The 21,206-nt window shown below is 38.5% G+C and overlaps 1 protein-coding gene across 2 annotated transcripts in view; it reads left to right on the top strand.

Annotated features, from left to right (window-relative positions):
- The window catches only part of ADAM9 (ADAM metallopeptidase domain 9), a 114,340-nt gene that overhangs the window by 868 nt on the left and 92,266 nt on the right, over positions 1–21,206 (top strand). For both annotated transcript variants that reach the window (XM_036932218.2, XM_036932217.2), the window contains exons 2-4: positions 9,355–9,452; positions 11,945–12,003; positions 19,856–19,934. In XM_036932218.2, the coding sequence (XP_036788113.2) occupies positions 9,355–9,452; positions 11,945–12,003; positions 19,856–19,934 (236 nt within the window). The remainder of the gene's footprint in view (positions 1–9,354; positions 9,453–11,944; positions 12,004–19,855; positions 19,935–21,206) is intronic.

Here is a 21,206-nt window from a genome sequence, read left to right as displayed (position 1 = left end):
CTTGGGCCATTTTGTTGTTAGTAAGAATATGTCTTTTTGGAAACGAAGTGCTACGTTTCTATAGCCAGAGTCTTTTATCTGCATTTTTGTGCTGGGTTTGTAATGCCTGAAGTCCGGACAAATAATCCTTTCGCTGCTTAACCCAGAGAATTATCATACGAATTAAACCATTTACATGGAGTCACTTTTCAGTTGTGAAACTTACCTTGAATATGTAAGGTATTTATGTAGAAGATGCCCAAACATAGTGGAAACCAATTGCCGACAATCTAGCGTCTTTCCAGAACCAACTTCTTTATTTATTTTGACCTGTATTAAATTATTATTTGCGTGGCTGTATTTTCTTTATCAGCCACAAAGTATGAAGGAGAGTGTAGGTTTTACCAAATCCCGGCCCTGAGAGTTGTTCTAAGGTGATGGTGGAAGATTTCAGTGAGGGACTGCTGACCTTCAGGAAACTACAGTTTTTTCTTATCTTTGGCTTATTCTTTTTCAAATAAGGTTCGAAATTCCCATTATGGGAATTTGGAAGCTCCAAACACTGAAACCTTGTTGAACGGGAGGCTGTTTCCGGGGCAGCTGTGTCTGGGGAGGTCTCTTTCTACTCAGGAGGTGAAACCTCAACCTGGATAGGGAACAGTTCTTGACGCTGATGGAGAAAGAATTCTCAAGAGGTCGGAGGAGCAGAGATAAGGAAGGAATTCATTAAAGTGAGAGTGGTAGTGAATGGCAACAGGAAAGCAGGCAGGCAGCTGAGAGCAAGGAAGAGCAAAGGGAGGAAAGGGAAGCTCACTGAACTGCTCAGCTTAGAGCAAATCCCTTGCCAACTACTGAAGCCAGGGTCCCCTGGCATCCGATGTCTGCCTCAATCTGCACAGTGCAGGAACTAAGCCCCTACCACCCCAGGATTGGGGGGAGCCACAGAGCACTGGATGGAGTGAGATTATGTTCTGAGAACTTCCGAAAGGCAAAGAAAGGAGATTTCTGGGCAGGCTACTAAAGACCACGGTCTTACAGCTGCAGTCCCATCTGGGTCACCCAGGCAACGGGAACTTGTAAGCTCAAATTGGAGATCTTCGTAGCCCTTCCCTCTTTTCTGAAGTAGAATAGAGAGAGTGTGAAGACTTGTGCTTAAGTCTAGAAAACAGAATGAAATAGTAAAGTAACAAGATGCTTGCCAGGGGAAAAGGTCTCTTATTAACTTCCCAAGAAGTTTATGAGTGCAGAGACAGAACACATTAAGTCGAGCAGCAAGAAGTCTTTAAGGCAAAGTACCCACCTGAAGAAAGGAGAGTGTGGGAAACCTCAGAGAGGAGGGGCACTAAAGGTTTGGATTCTGTTAAGGCTTTCAGGAATGGGGCAAAAGGCCAGGGGGAGCAGAGGCTTGACTTGTGGCCTTATGATGTCTGTCTCCAGTGAGAGACGTTATGTCATTATCCAAGTCAGTCCTCTAGATATTCTGTAAGATAAACTTAATGCAAGGAATGTATTGATCCTGTTCTTCTCCAAGATAGTGGTTACCCTCAAGCAGTGGGAACATTACCATTTAGGACTGCTTGTCCTGCCTTAAGAAAGGTTGTTGGCTAATTACCATAAAATATGTTAGGAATCTTACCTCTTAACTCCCTGGTTTTTAAAATGGACTCAATCTTAAAATGGAGTCCTTCTTATTCTTACTATACTATTTCTATCTTGGCATTTTTCATAATAGGCAGGAAAACTTAATCATCATGCTTGTCCCATGTCCCTGCTCTACCTCAAAACTACCAAGTCTTTTCTGGTTAAGACTGTATTTGCTATAGTATTCTAGATAGTTAACATTTACCAGTATTTAAGGTGAAGTAGATTATACAACTGGTGATATATAATGCATGTCTACATGTATATGAATTTATCTATAAGGCATATGTAATAGATTATACGTCCATAATTCTGTGTTAGCAAATAGAAGTAAGACTACTTTTAATGTTTCTGTATGTATTATACCTGCTTACAGATGAATGGAAAATCCTATGATTTTCAGCTGTGGCTTTAACAGTTTATGGCCAGTCCCTCACTTAAGCATGTGTACCCCTTCAAAATGTAGTCAACATTTATTGAACGCTTATAAGCACCATACTTAATGCTTATAAGGGTGACCAAATGTGCTAAGTCTATACGAGGAATTTTTGGGAAAGCTTTTATAGAGTAAGTGATATTTGAGTTGATCTATCTTAAGGAATGTTCCAGTAAAGGGATAGGAGTACATTCTAAAGAGAAAAGAGTTTTTCAAGAGTAGGGAGCCGTGAAAGGGCTCCAGGCAGTCTACTTGAAAGGCAGACAAGGAAGAAATGTAGGTAGATTGGCACCAGTTGGGAAGAGCCTTTTTTGTCCTGCTAAGGGGTTTGAACTTTACCTTGTAGAACATTCTTAGAATAAGGCTTTTAAGTAGGTGTGACATATCTAGGTATGCGATTAGGTTAACGGGAAAACAGTGGGGGACAACATAGGAGGAAGATACGGGAGGCTGGGAGGGACCAGTTAAGAGGCTTTTGTAATAGCGTGTAGTGAGTCAACTCGTTTCCCCAGGGGACGGTTTTTCCAGAATCAGCGGCCTAATTTTTGAAATACAGGATGTTTAAAACATGCTCTGAAACATTTTCTTCCAGTGAAGGAGGGATTTGAGGACTCAGTAAGTACCACCCACACATTAGCTACACTAGGAGTCAAATAGGATTTGGTAGGATTTTTACTACCATTTATAACATTGTGTCTATGAGGAAGTGCAGTATAAATTCCAGACAGCTGACACAGTAAACTTAAAAAAAAAAAAAAGAAAGGGACTGACAGAGGTAACTTTGTATTATTGTGAAAAATAAACTGTGGAAATAGGGTTTGATTTTCTCTTTTAAAGTAGTAATTAGAGTGGATGCACAGACCTAGAATTTTTTCATTAAGCCTAGCATTCTAAAGGAAGTGAGTTTTAAATCTTACTCATGGTGAATCATTAAAAAATGAACTATGTGGTAGGACTTAGGGCCATACTAATTTTGTTTTAAGGTGCCACCAAATTATTTGAAGTTGATCTCTTTGTGTTTGTGTCACATAGGAGAATGTAGTCTTTTAAATGGAAAGATAGTTTGGTTTTCAAAGTTTTGAGTACAATATAAAACATTTATAATTAAAATATGTTCAGAACAAGTTGCTGGATTCCAAGCCAGTTCTCAAAAAATATTTTATCCTGTGTTTTTTTTTTTTTTTCTAAAAATCCTATTTTATAGACTTGTTTATTATAGACTTCCCTGCAAAGATGCCATCTCTGAGTAAGCCGGAGCTTTTTCTTGGAGTATCCACAAACTCAAATATGTAACACTGATAGCCTCATGATTTCTTTCTTTCCCTTTTCTGCCTCGTATATCTCAGTCTTGGAGAGATCCTTTTTTGAGTCGGTGCTATAGGGCTGCCTCATAAGTAAATCTATCAATCTTGGTTATCTCAGTAACCAACCCCCCAATACATTGAATGGGTCCAGCATAGTCCCAACTAAAGTTAAATTGCACTTTGAATTGCATAATCTTGTTTCTATGTTGAGAGATAATTGTAGTTTATTTTTCATTTTTATGACATTATGCTTTCAGACAAAGCATTTTTTCCCCCAGAGTGATCATGTGTGGGTGCTGCTGAAGAATGAGTTAGGGAACCTGAGAAATTCACTGAATTTGACCAGTTTTTAAACATGTGGTTGTTTTTCTATTTGCTTTTATTTATCTTAGCATAAGAATTGGAGTGATTCCGCTTATAATAAGTACAAATGATGCCCTGCTGAACATATGTCATACTAGAAGTCAAAACCCATTCCAGTACATGGAAATGAAATGAATTTTTCCCTGTGACACATTTTTCTTTTAATGAGAGTTTTTCATGGTTTAACTCATTTGGGGAGGCTCCCTCTGACTCCCCTTTAGTACTTACAGCCCTCATGCAAGTATGACCTGATCCAGATGAGTATAATCAGCACATTAGAACCTGGCTGTGAACAGGCTTGCTCATTTCTGCTGAGGGGAGTGGCTAAGCAGACTGTGGCATAGCAATACAGGGACATAGAGCCCTGCTAAGACTATGTGTGGGCCATGTGCATTCGTGGAAAATTGACATGAATGATGTTAATCATGAGAAATAAAGCTTGCTTCAGGTTGTGCATGATAATCACAATTATGAGATCCGTGTGTGTGTGTGTGTGTGTGTGTGTGTATATATATATCAGTAAAGATAAAGATAAGGAGGTAAGAGTAAGCGCATTTATTGATCACCTACTGTACCAATTCAGGCACATGCGATAAATAAGATACCATCTTTTGTCTCAAGAAACTTAATTTCCTTGCTAGAGAAACTTAAATTCTCTAAGGCATTAAACGTTGTAAGTGGTTGGTATTATTCCCAAAGGGGCACTTAAGAACAAACAGAAAAGCCTTGTTTCTTTTTAAATGTAAAAAAAATTGTAACAAAAAATGTAATGATGTAGGACATAGCAGTGGAAATTATAATTATGTTTGAAGATAGTTATTAATATATGACATATGTCTTTTTGGGATTGACTTTGTGAATGGAATGGAAATACGTGGCCCAAATAACAGTGCTTTATGGATCTCATTACAACAGTTTCCCTTCAAGAAAGAATTTGGCCAACAGTATTACCCTATTCATCCTGTATGTGGAACCCAGGTTTATTTTCTACAGTGAAAGTACCTAAAGGTGGCTATTTGTTTACATAATAGGCAGGAAGAAAAGAAGAAAAAGCTCATGGCTGAGAGTTCATATTTGTTTGCTTTGCCATTAGTAGAATTCTTTTAATTTATTTCCTTCTACTATAGTTACTATTATGAAACTGACTTGACTTCCTTCAACCACAGTACGTAAAAAGATGGGAGGCATAAGAGGAAGAAAAATCATGACTAGCACCTTTTTCTTTCTTTTACCGAGTTTAAGACAGTTTAAGTTTCATATTTCAGCTCGTATTTTTATTCCCAGGCCATGTTTTCAGTAACGTGATTTTTGACAGTGTATTTACTCTGCAAATTCTAATGTAACAGGTTGTACTCTCTGTAGAGTTGATTGTATTAAGATTTTTATTTTCATTGTAAACTATATCTTTATACCAGTGGTTTTCAAGTGGGGGCAATTTTGCTCCCAGAAGGCATCTGGGTGTTATTTTTAGTTGTCACACTGGTGGTTTTTCTGGCAGCTAGTGGGTAGAAGTCAGGGATGCTACAAACATCTACACTGCACAGGACAGCTCCCACAGCAGAGATTTTCTGGCCCCAAATATCTGTAGTGCTGAGGTCAAAGCTTTATACAAATAGTACTAATGTACTTCCTTTATAGTAACATGGGAAACATTATTTTGGTTCCCACGAGAAGGTGCTACTATTTGGAATTTTTAAAAAGGGCGGGGGGAATTTGGGAAACAAATCTGCAAGATATGAGCAGAAAAAAACAAGATAAAGGAATTCTGAAAAATATAAGAAGAATTTTCATGCAACTATATTATCTATTATTTTGAACAACATAACCAAATATGTACACATCTTACAATGTTTTGGAACTCCTTTTGACACTTAGAATGTGGATCCTTGGATTTTAAAACCAAGAAGTCAGTGTCAGAGTGACAGCTCTTGCACACAGGAGTTATTTTTGGGTGCCGTAATTCTGAAAGTCTTAAAAAGAAATGGTTAATTGTGGCTTTGAAAAAAAAGCAAGAATTGTGCTTCAAAGTGGGAAGGAGGGAAAGAATGTTGTATCTTATATTATTCCCATATTAATTTTTATTCTTTGCTAACAGTCTGGGTAAAAGATCCATAGTTTCAGTCCTGGCCTGAAACCAGCTGTGTGATACTATGAAGTCACTTAACCTGCTTCAAAACAAAAGCTCTTAAAATATTTGCCTGCCCATTTGCAGCTCACTTTTCTGAGCCATTTACTTTGCTCTGTGATGTTTGCTTCTGAGTTGGGATGAAAATTTAGTTTAGCTGCAGGTTGTTTAGCTTCTAGCGTAACAGTTGCCTGAGTTTATTAGTATATATATCCTTGCCTGTAATGATTTACTTATTATTTTGAATTATAATGGTTATAGGAATGATTTACTTATCAACTTTTTATTTTGAAATAATTAAGTCACAAGGAGTTGCAAAAGTAGAGGATAATTGACTTTCTGTCACACAGAGCTTCAAGATCTGTTACCTACTGAATGCGTTTTATTTCTGCCACCACTTCTAAGAGTGACTGTCCTAGTAGTTGAACAGATTACATGATCCAGAATGGAATTATTAAGGATAATGTTTAAACTTGTGTTTTTAGAAATTTGGGGAAACAGAAGGGCATTGAAAAGTTTATTCTGGGTGAGGAAATCGTCCTCATTTCATTTAGAATTAAGAAGATTTAGTTAGATATTAAAGATTTAGATATGGATACTTAATTAAGAATTGAGGATAATTTAGAATTTAGAACTAAGGTATTTCTAACTAGTGCTTTGAAACTTGCATCTGTTAAGGCCGTGGATTCCTTTTGACATGGTTCCCAACTGAAACTCCCAGCAGAAAACTCTAAATATCTGAATGATTTGTCATAGTATGTCATAAATACGCCTTGGATCAGCCCATCCCATGGTTACGTTTGTATTGGAGTCCATTTCTGGTGTTTTTATGTAATGGCTTGAAGCCACCATTAGGCAGTAGAAGATGCCATATTGTGAGATGTAAGCGGTTGATAGACAGGGTTTGGAAACTGTTAGTGTGACATGTATCCAGGATGTGGATGTGGTACAAGTTATGTTTTCCTGTTTACTTTGTATCTTTCGGAATCCCAAACTAGACAAGGTTATAGACATTTTATATGCAGTGTTATCTTGAGGAAAGTTAGCTGTAAATACTTCATTTTAAACTGTGTTTGAGAAATCTGAGGATCACACAATTAACACATTAATGAACGTATAGATTGGATCCAAAGGAAGCGTGAAAGTAGGGAGACCAAGTAAGACTAGTTTATAAAGCCGACAGGGAGGAGCTGTTGAGAAATGCTAGCTATTCAGTACTTTAAATCAATCATGCGTTCTTATCAAAGAAACCCTCTCTTTTTTACCACTTTTAATGTCGAAAGTAATATAGGGGTTACAAAGTGCATACTCTATAAAAACAAATTCAAACAATACATACATACAGGAGTGCAGGAAATAAAGTCCAAATTCTTATGTCATTACCATCTGATTCTATTCCATCATGGCCACTACTTTAAGCAAGTTTGGTACATTTACTTGTGATATTTACATGTTTATTAATAACACATTTTATCATCTCATATTTATGTTATGTGATAGCATTGTAATATTTCATAGAAGCTATAATACAGAGTTGTGAAAGTAACTGAAAAGTCTCACTCCTCATCTCACTCCCTGTAGATAACTACTTAAAAAAATAATTATTTTATTGCAGAAAATTTTTATTTTTTATTTTTTAATTTTTAATTTTGGTATCACTAATCTACAATTACATGAAGAACATTATGTTTACTAGGCTCCCCTCTTCACCAAGTCCCCCCAACATACCCCTTCACAGTCACTGTCCATCTGCATAGTAAGATGCTGTAAAATCACTACTTGTCTTCTCTGTGTTGCACAGCCCTCCCCGTGTCCCCCACGCACTATACATGCTAATCATAATGCCCTCTCTCTTTTTTCCTGCCCTTATCCCTCCTTCCCACCCATCTTCCCCAGTCCCTTTCCCTTTGGTAACTGTTAGTCCATTCTTGGGTTCTGTGATTCTGCTGCTGTTTTGTTCCTTCAGTTTTCCTTTGTTCTTATACTCCACGTATGAGTGAAATCATTTGGTACTTGTCTTTCTCCGCCTGGCTTATTTCACTGAGCATAATACCCTCTAGCTCCATCTATTGCAGAAAATTTTAAACATACAAGTAATGAATTCTTGTGTACCTGTTACCCAGTTTTAATATTATTTCATGTTTCTCCTCCCTCAAATACACTTAGGATTATTTTGATGCAAGTCCAATATTGTATCATTTTTGCCCTTCAATATTCAAAATCAATCTCTGAGACATAAGGACTTAAAAAAAACTTTATCTACATGTTTATTACACTTAAAAATTAATATAATTCCTCAAGATAATCAAATAGCTATGCAATGTTAAAATTTCCCTGCTTGTTTCAGAATTTGTTTTTTCCCGTGTATTTATTTGAATTAGGATCCAAACAGGTCCATGCATTTATAAGGCTCTTTTAATTTATGAAAGTCCTCTCCTTCCCCTTTCCATGGCATTTATTTGTTGAAGCAATCCCACTTAATTTATTTCCATATTGATCCACTAAGTGGAAGATGTGACTTAGTTTCTCCCTGTCTTTCTGTTTGTATATGCTAATCTTAACCCTTCTCATACTGAATGTGGTTTTGATATATAGAGGTAGAGATTTTTCATTCATGGTCCTTAGTATGGTGACCATCTAATTCATCAAGTTCACTGAAAAAATTGACATGCCATCAGCAGTGAGGCTAGAAGAGGAGTATTGGATGTCTTGAAAGACTCTATCAGACCCCACCATGGGATGTCTTCCCAAGGGACTGGTGAGGATAGGTTTGATTTTACTCAACTTTTGCTCAAGTGATGACGCTAGAACCCGAGCCCCACTTAGATATGATTCCACTGTGGAATTGGAGTAAGTCTGCCTGATTTGAGTTAGTTCTTCACTGTTAATAAATTCCATTTGAAGTTTTTGTTTTTAGATTAATGGTAGAATTTCGTTTGAGATAATTGTTGCCTCTTGAGTGTATGTATATTTGAGTGAACCTTTCAGGTATTAAAAGTAACTTCTCCCTCTTACTGCCCTTGTCCATTTTGTGATGTCTCAATACCACCTCAGGAGTGCCATTCATGTTGGGTGAGGGGGGTAGTGGGAGATGAGTGGGTGGTATTGGGCTCCAGATGCCTTCCCCCCACTTCCCCACATAGGTTTTTTTCTTGTATTTTCTTGTATTTCTACCTTAAGATTTCTTATAAGTAAAAGGGTTAGGGTTTTAGCTAACCTAACCTATTTAGGTAATAGCTAAAAATTGTTTGCAAATGATTACTGTGTTTAATGTATATACTGTTTAGATAAGACTGACGTCCTTTTTAGGAAATATCTTTTTTCCTCTTACTTATCTAGTATATTGCCATTTTCATGTAAAACTGTATACATATACAGTAATATGGAAATGTCACCTGATTTTTCTGTGACTTGAGTGTTCAGCTTTTCATTTCCATTATATTTTGGTATCATTTAGTTTTTCAGGTCAACTTGTTACATGATGTTTGTTATTCTCTTTACTGTAGGCTTACAGCAAACCTCACATCTCTCTTCTTACGAAATTATAACTCCTTGGAGATTGACTAGAGAACGACGAGAAGCCCCTAGGCCCCATTCAAATCAGGTATGTTGTCTCTTGAGAGCTATGTATGTATTTAAACTTCACTTTGTTTTTTTAGACAAGGGTGTTATTTCCTTGGTTCAATGAGTGATTGTCAGCCAGTGATTAGTACACAACCATACATATGGCACTAATGTCCTTTGGACATTATTCTAGCAAAAGTGACATATTCATTCTTAATATCTTTTCTTTTTACGACAAAATAGTTAACTTGAAACATAACAGAATGAAGTAGTTGGTTCAGCAAAATTCTTTGTCCAGGGTAGGATGCTGACTATGTAGATTTCTAACTGCTAACTGACTGGTGGTGGTTATAGGGGCCTTGTTTGTGGTGGGAGAACATTTTATACTGTATCTTATGGACTCTGGAGAATAGTGTGGTACATGCATAGATTTCATATCTGGGAAGGTTTACTGAAAAGTGGTTTATCTCTATACCAAAAGAAATAGTACTGTGCTGTTAACAGAGTAACTAATGCACAAAAATTATTTTTTTATACTGTTTCTCTTACCATTAAGTTCAGAAATATTTTGGACATCAACTGATTTTGTAAACTCTTCAACTTTATAGAAATATAATCTAGCTATTACACTTAACCAGTAACAGATAATGAAGGATAGGGTTTAGCTTATTAACTCAGAATTGCCTTTTTTTTCCCCATAAATATAATTCAGTTTGTCCATTGTCTAGGGACTGGGTCCAGTAAAAAGAACACTGGCCTTTAGAGTTCGGAGCTGTTAGTTTTAGCCCTCCCTCTGGGTGCTACCATGAATTAGGTAGGTCATTCAACTCTGTTTACTTGTAAGTGAGGAATAAATGAGTCCAAGGTCTCCTTCCAGTGAACAATTTATAATTCTTCATCATTTTTATTTTGAACTAGATATTCTACCATTTGATCATGTTGTGCCTTAGAATAGAGTTAATTTATCTTACTTTCTTATTTTCTTCTTTGCTTCGCCTTTTAGCACAGGGACTGTGTTGTCCACTATTGAGTCTCTAGTCATCTCTAATCTTCATCAGTACAGCACACATAGATACTTGTGATCTAATAAGTGCCATTTGTGTGCCTCCATAACTATTTGGGAGGCACTGGGGATACGGCAGTGAACGGAACAGGCGAGAATTCTTGCTTTTATGGTGCTTCCTTTCTCATGGGGATGGGGAGGAAACAAGCAAATAAATAATATTCATTTATAATCTAGATTACTTAAGATGGTAGTAAGTGCTTTGGAGGAAATTGGGGTAGGGGTGGGGCAGCGGTATTTGTATTTCTTAGTAGGACAGCCTGGGAAGGCCTTACTGAGAAGGTGACCCTTGAGTAAAGACCAGAAGGAGGGGGATGAGCAACACAGGCAGATACTTGGGAGGGGAATTTAGTATCATGTAACAATTCTCAGACTCAGAATTCTCCTTGGAGGAGATGATGGAGGTGTTTTTACATCATTTGATTGGCCAACAGTCAAAGGATAGAAAGGCACATGCCCGACTCTGAGATGCTGGAGGGAGCTGGTATTTCTGATGGCTCAGTGGAGATTGATGGAAAACACAGAGAGTTCTCAGGCTCCCCTGCAGGGTGTGGAAGTAGAATACCAGGGTCTGGAACTCAGTCTGGGCCTCAGAAGGCAGGTGCTGATGTTCCCAGAGAGGGGAGTGCTATTTCTTGGCAGCATGTTAACTTAGAGTCCAGGAACAGTAGGGGAAATAAGAGGGCACTTCTGATGGTACTATTAGTTGAGTGCCTCCATGACTTTCTCTTTTGTTAAAGAGTTAAGAAAGTTGAATCTCTTGGTTCTAGTGACCACATTAAATGCTTCTGACCAATAACATGGTGAGTTGCTGGGAAAGTCATTTCAGAGTTGTTTGAAGTAGAGAAGAGGACCCTGAACTTGAAGATGTGTATGTGCAAGTTACTGTATCTCAATTCCTTGACTCCAACGTGCCGTCGTTGTAAAGCACAGTATTATTTAATATAGTGCTAATTAAGAAATAAACAGTGCTACCAGTTAGACTACTGTGCTTTTGTGTGGCCTATTCTGATGCCAGAGGTGTCCATGGGAGGGGAAAAAAGGGTGTTTTAGAATTGATGAAATGTGGTAAGCTGTATGAAGATAAAAACTCATAAAAATGTGTGAATTTCTTTTCAACTTTGGATAACCAGAACTCTTGAAACCAGGAGGTTTATTACATTTAAACAAGAGGAAGAACTACTTTATAGTGTAGGTAATACATGGGTGGACTTAGGAAAAATAATCCCTAAAGTTATAGCTGAATTTAAGAAGAGTTTAGGTAAACATCCATGGGACTTCCCATAATAGGAATCATCAGAGTATGCACTCTTATTATTTAAGAATAGATATGGGGTTCTTCTGTAAAAGAAATTCAGTCAGTAGCAAATTATTTTAAATCAGGATGTGATTTCTAGTGTCTTATAAATACCTGTTGTTGAAAAGTAATTTATAAGACCTTTTATTGTTTTCTCCTCTGTGCATTTAAGGTATCTTATATCATTGAAGCTGAAGGAAAAGAGCATATTATTCACTTGGAAAAGAACAAGTAAGAAATTTAATTTACTTTGGCTTTTCAGTAATAAAAAAAATAGTATATTGCTTTCTTTTCTAGTTAGATATTATTTAGTAGCTTGATAAAAAGATGAGAATACTAAGGGTAGAAGTTGGGAAAAAGCCATACTGTTTTGGTTTTCCATTGATGTTAGAGCAAGGGAAAATAAATAAGGAAAAAGTTGTATTTCAGAAGAAAATTTTTAAATTGTGATCAGCTTGAGAAACTGAGCAGTGAGTGGTGAAGAAGTGTTTAGGGATTGTATCAGTCTGCCAGAGCTGCCATAACATATACTACAGACTGAAATAACCAGAGCTCATCTTCTCACAGTTCTGGAGGCTGGAAGTCCAAGATCAAGGTGCCAGCAGGGGTGGTGTCTGGGGGCTCCCCGCTTGGGTTGTAGGAGGCAGTTTGCCCATGTCCCCTCCATGCTGTGTGTGGGTGGGGTGAGGACCGGGGGGAGGAGCAAGCTCTTGGTGTCCTTTCTTATAAGGACACTAATCCTGTTGGCTCAGGGCCTCACCCTTATGACCTTATTCAATCATAATTACTTCCTTGGTGGCCCATCTCCAAATACAGCCACATTGGGGTTTGGTCTCAAAAATATAAATTTTTTTTTTGGGAGGGATACAAATACCCAATCCATAACAAGTAGCCTCTCACATCCCCTTTTAATCTCTTCTCCTCATTTTGCTGTGTTCCTCTTATGCCTTTTTGAAATGCCGAGTTTGGACTGTACTGAGCCACCCACTCTCCTGGGGCCCATCCTGTCCCCCTTTCCCTTTTTTTTATGTCCCATATCTTTAGTGAGGTGTGTGTGATGCGATGTTAGCTGTTGCTGTCTAAGGAAGTGGGCGGCTCAACGTAGTCCTCAAACCACCCCCAGCAGCACCTTCAAATTTGCTAAAATGCAGATTCTCAGGTTCAGCCTAGGATGAATCAGAGTTTTGGGAGGTGTCATAGCAGCCTGTGTTTTCACAAGCTTTCCAGGCAATTTTTGTGTATCCTCAAGTTTGAATAACATTTTTTAATCTTGAAAAGAGGTTATTGACCCAAGGGTTTGAGTCTCCCTGGCAGAATTCCAGGCAGTATGACAGGTATTTTCACAGAGAACAGCTTTCTGAAGTCTTTCTGCTGTATATGATGGAAATTAATGTTCATTGAACATTTTCTGTGTTCCAGGCACTGTACCAGGTACTTTTAAGTATGTTATTGATTCAATTCTCAGAAAACTCCTCTAAGAGATCCTGCTTGACTCCAATGTAATCGGACATCAATATGTAAAAGATATCTAATAGGTCTAAATATTTTCCCCACTATTCCTTTCTATGGGAGATGTAAAGTCATTAGTTATTTTGATACAACTGCATAGTTTTCATCTTAATGAAACATTTTCATAATCTGTCTCATTTATCATATTGTCCAAACAGCTTCACTGTAGGCGGTGTTTATTGTTTGCACTTTGTTTATGAAATTCCGGAGGTTCAGGAAGGTTACTGGACTTGCTGGGTAGCAGATAGCTTGTAAGTGTCCCAGTTGGGACACAAGTCCAGGTCATTTGATCTGACTTGTGGTGATCTGTGTGCATCTGCCATGCCTGCTCTCCAAGCCTATGCTCTTTAAATTGGTAGGCAAATGGCACTTGTCCAGGCATTCATAAGAGTGGTCAGGCCTTTGGATGTCTTTGAGAGGTGGTCTTCAAGGCTTGAGGTCACTAATGGAAAAAGGTTAGGGCAGATACCTGTAAGAAAATGACTCAGATACTCTTTCTTAGTAGTGGGGAAATTATGAAGTTCAATAAAGGAGTGAGTATATTTGAGTAAATGCTTATTTTTCTCTCCCAATGCTTCTAGAATAGTGGTTTTAACCTTCTTTTGGTCATGAACCAAAGGGCTGGGCTAGAGGATTTAGTTTAGAATGAGAGCTTGATGGACCTTCAAAGCCTGATTCCCAAGATGAGGCAGATTCGGCCGTTCGTGTGAATGCTACACTGACACAGGCGTGCTTCTGGAGAAGCTGAGTGGAATTGGTGCTCCCTGGGCAGGTGGCCCAGCAAAGCCATATATCCAGTTTATTCTTTTCAAATTCAGCCCTAGTGGGGACACAGAGTGTGTATGTAGTGGAGAGAGGGAGTGACCGGGAGGCAGCACAGTGACCCAAAAGGGTTGGGTAGCTGGAAGACTCAAGACTGCAGGGCTGCTCCCAAGCTCCCCCAAGTAGCCTTTGGTGAAGGTAGAGGATGCAGTGCATCAGGACAAAGAGAGTGCAAGTGTCATCCAGGGTGTGAAGACCTCCGGGCAGAGCCCTAAGGCCTTTCTTAGTTGCACAGATGTGCTTTGTATTCAGATTACAAACCACTGGGACCTGTGTGAAGCATCCTGTTTTCAGGGGAGCCTAGGCACGGGTTTACAGAAGGCTGCGGTCACACAGCCAGAGTCAAGCTGTGTTAAGTGAGAAGGCTGCATGTAAACTGTCCATCCATCCATCTCTAAGCAATACAGACAAGCTGGGCCTGGGTGCCTCCAGAGGAGCTTAGAGCTTCAAATGGCACATTGTAAATTACTAGCCAGTACATTGCATCCCTGACTTGTCCACGAGCCCTGGAGATAAGCATAGCACTGCTCCAATTTCTGCAAATGACAAAGGTTCTTTGCTTAACCCAGTGTTAGTCTGGCTCACAAACCTCTGGGCCTATCAGTGTGTGTCCTAGTAAAATCCAGGTTTGGCAAGAACCTGCTGAGAGCCCCCTGCCCTCAGTGTGCGGTCGCTCTGGATGTCTGATCAGGTTCCTCCTCCCCCTAGGTGATGTCTGATCACCCTGCTCTGTCTTCAGCAAGAATCCATTAGGCTGGTTTAGCCTGAGCCTCCATCACCCCACATCTTTCCAGTTAGTAATTTTCCATCCAGTAATCCCCAGCCCTGCTCCTTGGTCCTTGGCTGTAAGCTCACTTGCCCATGCCGTGCTTGGAGTTGAGACGGATCTCTCTCTCCTGCTAGAATCCCACTGTAGTGATTCCCGTTCCTGCGGCGGTGGTGCTGCAGAAAGTCTACCTCACCATCTTAATGCTTACCAAGTGTCATTTCTCTCATGGTCACGGGGCCGTGACTCAGATAGGATCAGATTCATCACTGGGCCCCCAGACCCCTCACCAGGCCAAGCATGCACACCTTTGAAGCCTTTCTCTTCATTCCTGACTGATGGGGGATCCACTGGTGAGTCTGGCTCCAGAGCCGTTACTCTATGCAAATGTCCGTTGAAGCCGGTGAGGACAAATTTTGATTCTTAGGATTTAGAGTCTACTCTCTCAACCTGGGTGAGAGTCCTTTGGAGAGGCCCCACCTTGGGCTGGAAGGTCTTCCTGGCTGCCTGTTCTGCGTGGGCATGATTGCTTGACTCCCTCGGCCTGGGAAGCTCTTCCTGACTGTGCGATCTCTCTGTTCCCTCTGGTGAATCCTGCTTTCCCCAAGGGAACTTCTCAATCAACTGAAGCCCCTTTTCTCAAACTCCTGCTGACTTTCTGCTATGCGTGCTTCCTTTCTTGTTGGCATGAGTTTGCTGAGGATAGTTTGGAAGCTCATTGGCCTCTTTGGGACCCTTGGGAGCTCCCCAGATTGAGTCCTGCAGGACTCTCCTCCTCATGGCTTCTGCTCTGCTTTCCTCCTTTTTCCACCTTTCATCTTCACTCCAGTTCCTTCCCCCTTAAAGCCCCCTGCGTCTTCCATCTCTGTCCACCCATGAGACATTTCCCTTCCCTCTTCACCCCTTAGCTCCTACAGGCACTTGAATTTTAGAGCCCCTGCCCTCCACTGGGGGCTCTGAAGGGACACAGGGACAAAGCAACTACCTGAGGCTGAAAATAGAAAAAAGAAAGGGCTCTCTGGAAATAGAACTGGGTGATTTGTCCACTCACATGGGTTCTGGAAACATCTGGACAGCAGTTAGATGTCTCTTTAGTCACCTGCCTGAAATTTAGTTCATGGCCTCTGTAAGATACATATGATGGCAGAAGTAAATATTAAAGACTCCTCTACAGGTATTGGTAGGCAGGTAACCTTAACTTGTTCCATTTGCCAGAAACCCAATTCAGATAAAAATACCAAGTGAGATAAACCAGTAAAATTGTATTACTGTTTTACTGACTCATGGCTAAAATTTTAGAATGAAAGCTATTGTATCTTTGTGTCTGTGTGTTTATGTATGTCTCTACATATGCTATAGATGTAGATATACATATGTTATAGATGTGTGATAGTTTCCTACCTCTGTACTACCAAATTAATTTATAAAGTCCCTTAAAGGAATTCTATTAAAATTGGCTCAGAGATAAATGAATACTTACATAAATTAAGTTTTCATAAAACTCTCAGAAATATGGGAACTAATCCAAGTGTGTGTGTTTTTTTAAAGTTCATATGATCTGGGATAATATTTGGTAAATAAAGCTGTTTTAAATTTTTGAAAAAATTGCTGATAAACTAACAACTTCAGACTTGTCAGCATTAAATATATTATATAAAAAATACTTTCCTATATATGTTTACTTATCAAATAAGCTTGTTATCTTTATATGTTGAAGATTATAAACTATAAATCTGATCTAAGAACAAAGTACATAATAAAAAGGAATTGCTTAATACATGTCAAGCGTGGCAGTTTAAAAATAAAAGGGAAGAATCATACATAACTTTTTAGGTCCTTAGCTTCTATGATTTTTTTTATTTTTAACAATTGCCTTATTTGTCAACAAGAAAAATAAGATGATAGATGGCTAACTTTAATTAATGTCTCATGAAATTTTCTTGAGTAATTCAAGCATGCTTGTCAATATAAATTAAACAGATGTGTATAGGATACAATTTATAAATAGACTTATCAAAGATAATTAGGTTTTAAAATATGTCTCCTTAAGAACAGGTTCAAAAATCTTTTTCATAACTTGATGCCTTAAAGGTATATTAAGTTCATGATGGATATTCATTGACTAGATAATTTCTAAATAAGAAAAAAATTTGAAACATTAATTGCTGAACATTAATTTTATTTACTTTGGGCATCTTGTTTTTAAATGCTATAGGGAAGCTAAACATATTTGGGTCTGTTATAAACATGAGAAGTTATACTATGAAAACACTACATGTTGCTAGAAATATGAAGTGATGCATTCGTAAATTGCTGTAGAATGATAATGTATGGCAGTTTACAATTGCCTGCTTCCTAGTTTTCACTGAAAATCAGGGTTACTAATTTAAAAAAAATCTAACCAATATATGTAGATTAAACTACTAGGAATAATAAGGGTGAAGGAAGAAAAATACTATTCAACGAAAGAAAGATGTAATTTTGATAAGGAGAAGTATGAAGGATGTGTTTTTGTTAAAGGAAAAAGACAGTAGTTTTTGTCCTAAAGTAGAGTGACTATTTGTTTCTGAACAAGAAAGAAGAAAAGAATAGAATAAAAACTGAACAGATATAAGAAAAATTTTAAGAAGATTTGGGGAAGGGAACCTTGAAAAGAAATCTTTCCCTTTGTGGTCAAAGCTGGCTAAGATTGGGTGAATTTATTTGTAAGGTTTTTGTTTTTTTTAAAAATCTGCCCTTGTATTATTAGTAGAGTGATGCAAATCCAGAATTTGGTTTTCTCTCTATTAAAACAACAAAATTTTCTTAGATTATGGATTTGCTCTTAATAAGAAATTGTAAAACAGGTTGTTTTTCTTTACTTTTTAAGTAATCTGCTTGGGAAAACAAGATTTTGTGCTTTAAAATACTTTTTGTGTGTTTCAGGTTGTGTCTCTCAGGGCTTTGATTATTTGAGAAAACGAACTCTTCTCCATATTAAGAGAGCTAAATTTTTTTTTTTTTACAACTGTGTAGCTTTCTGTATTTGCCTTTGAAATCTTTTAATTCTGACTCTGGTTAAATGAATAACCAAGTATTGTGTCACAGTGACCTATGGTCCTGTTTAGTCTTGAAGTGGTCACATCCTTTGACATTTCTGACAACTTCCCCAATCAAATTCTCAGTGGAGTCTTTTTGACCTCAAACTAATTTTGAGATTTCCCAGATGGCCCCTGGAACATCTCAAAGGACTTGTCTGTCTCCTTATAAAAAGATGTTGAGCTAATTAGGCTTATTTAATATGTTAAATTACATGGGAAGCATTGTCAGATAGTAAGCGATGATACCCCTTGGGTTATATGTGTGTCTTTGGCAGAAATGGGAGTGGGAGTGACTGTAGAGAGAAACTTTCATTCCAGTAGGAAACAACAGTGCCCCCTGGCCAGTCCCCTCTCGCACAGTTTGCTGGCCCTTAACAAATCCTGAATTCTTCTGGTTCCCTCCAATATCTGGCTCTTCAAATAAACATTTCCAATTTTTCTCCCTTTGGATTTGGAAGTACTGAGAACTAAAACTGCCCTTTTCCCGAAGCTCAGCACGCTCAAGTTGGACAACTTGGGATAAATTTTAAAATATTACCGCATCTGCTTATACAAACAAGGTCACGTGTGGGCAACCTTCATGCCTCCTGCCATGTGGACCACTGAGAAGGTTCACCAGAGTACTTGATACCATCATCACAGACATTCAGACTGCAGACCAGGAAACTTTATCAGAGCCAGTGTGCCATATAAAGATGATTTGCAGTCAAGTCTGAAAATCTTGATGGCTGCCCACTAGCCTCAGAAACTTTGCCCTTTATTTTCATAGCAGCTCCCCTGCCAGCACTATCCAGCAAACATCCTCTACTGCCAAGTCCCAGTAGATGATTCAGCTGGTCCTTAATGAGCAAAAGGCGACCAAACGAGACAGTAGACTTAACATTGTTCAGAGGAAAGAAGAATGTGTCTTTTTTCTGTGATCGAGGGGGAGACTGACAGAGACTCTGCTTGAGCCATCTTTAGTCAGGCTTATGAGCCTAGCAGGCTCATTGGTGAACTTCCTAGTAAAATCCAGCCTTAGCAAGAACCTGCTGAGCGCCCCCCACCGAGGACATGTGATCACTCTGTATGTCTGATCAGGTCCTCCTCCCCCTGCCCTGGTGATGTCTGACCACGTGGCCTGTCTTCAGCAAGAATCTCTTAGGCTTAGGTTTAGCACTAGCTGCTCTCACCCCAGATGGTTTTCCACCCACTGACCCCGCACCACACCGCCTGCCCCTCAGCTGTAGATCCCCACTTGCCCATGCTGTATTTGGAGTTGAGGCTGATTTTTCTTCCCAGTGTAAAATCCTGTTACAGTGGTACCCATACCTGTTGCAATGACCCTGAATAAAGTCTGCCTTACCATCTTTAACAAATGTCACTGGATATTTTTTCTTTAACAAAAATAACCCTGTCTTTAGCCATGTGCTTAACACTGCTGAGCTCTCTTAACAGGCAAGGAAGCTTCAGGAATCAGCAATAATTGTTTCTTCCAACAACTGACAGATTTTGTCTCTGTACTTAGGAGGTTAAGGCTATGAGTGCTTCTTGTTTATATGGGACTTTTAGAAAAGAGAGCACCTCTAGAAATTTGATGTGCTATGTAACCTAATTTATACTTTTCCTATAAGATGTATCAGAAAAATATAAAGACTTTGCTTATGTTAAGTTTTTTGCAACCAGCAGTTTTTGACCATTAGAACAAACGTGCAGCTTAGCTTTATGAGGAAGTAGCACACATGATTCAGGGGCAAGTCCGTTGCTGAGCTTTGAGTTTTACAGTAGCTCCTTTTTTCAGTAGTGATTTACCCAGTGAAACTTTTAATTCCTGCTCGTCTCTTCCAGGAATGATGCCGTATGAGTTGTGTTCTTAGTACTGTATAGATAAAATAATTGTAAATGATGTGCTTTATTCCTCTTCCAGAGACCTTCTGCCCAAAGATTTTGTAGTGTATACCTACAACACGAAAGGGGCTCTGATCTCTGACCATCCTGATATGCAGGTACTATATTTTCCTCTTGATTCTATAGGAGAATTTAAATAATTATAATGTTAAAATGAGTTCTGTTCAGGTAGTCAGGACTGTTATCTTGCAGAACACTTGACAGTGTGATATGTGGAGTTCTCCTGGGGGTGAGTAGATGCATTTATGTAGACTAAACTATACCTTCTAGCTCTCGAGGGACTCAGAAGTCAAGTGTTTTTTTTTAAAGACCAGGAAAATAATTTTCTATTTAAATGATAATCCTTGCTGATTATGAAGGGAGAAAGTTTGATATATTTTGAAAATAGGGTTTTTGTTTTTGTTTTTTTGCTGAAAGTTGGTATTTCTGAACGCACACCTTACTTATTAAATCCTTTGATTTGCTATTAGTACTTAAAAAGAACAAACTCTTGTTTGCTGTTGTAAGTTCTAATTTTTCACTGAAATTAATTCTTTTTTTAAAGAAGTGTGGTCTTCTTTGCATCAGAGCAGACTATTTCTGAGGACAGAACTGGTCAGGAATACTCAATAATTGGCAGATGTCGAATGTGATTTTATGTGTTATCTAAATAGAGCATACACATTTCTGGTGTTACCTGGGAAGAGTGTTTTTTGTCCTGTTAGGCCGTTAGGTATTGTATATTTTTTTCTCTTGCAATAGTTTCCTTGCAATATTTCTCTTGCAATAGAACAATGAAAAGTCTTTGTTCTCTTTAAACATGTATTGTTTCCCCCCAGCTCTGTGAAGTTTGGTAGGTGGAATTGTTTATGTTACTTACGTAATTTGTAGGACTCATAAAATAAATAGAAGGCAGAACATTTATTTGAGATAAATTATTAGCACTTAAAAAAAATAAGGAAATGCTGACTTAGCCTTATCCTTTCCTGTCTACTTGCTTGTTCGTTTATGTTAGCATTATTTTAATAGCAATTTAGGAGAGAAGCTTCAATGTATGTGATAGCATCAAGCAGATCACAAATAATCCATGCACCCAAAGATCACTGTGGCGTGAAGACCACAGAATTGGTGCTGCTCGACAAAAGCAGTGATATTAAAAAGGCATTTTTTTTTTTTTTTTGTGGAGAGGTTTCTTGGCTTGGGTTCTGAAAACGCACCCCATTTGGGCTTTAATCCTGGCTCTGCCATTTTTTGCTGGTCAGATTACTTGTTGGTACCTAAGTCTCCTCACCTTAAAATGGGAATAATTACAACTTCATGGAGTTCCTGGGAGCCTTAAATGGACTAATACTTGTAAGATACTTAGAATAGGCTTGCAGTTTAACATTATT

The sequence above is a fragment of the Manis pentadactyla genome, chromosome 7, assembly GCF_030020395.1.
Source record: "Manis pentadactyla isolate mManPen7 chromosome 7, mManPen7.hap1, whole genome shotgun sequence".
NCBI classification, from domain to species: domain Eukaryota; kingdom Metazoa; phylum Chordata; class Mammalia; order Pholidota; family Manidae; genus Manis; species Manis pentadactyla.
This window is presented reverse-complemented; position numbering and strand designations above follow the sequence as displayed.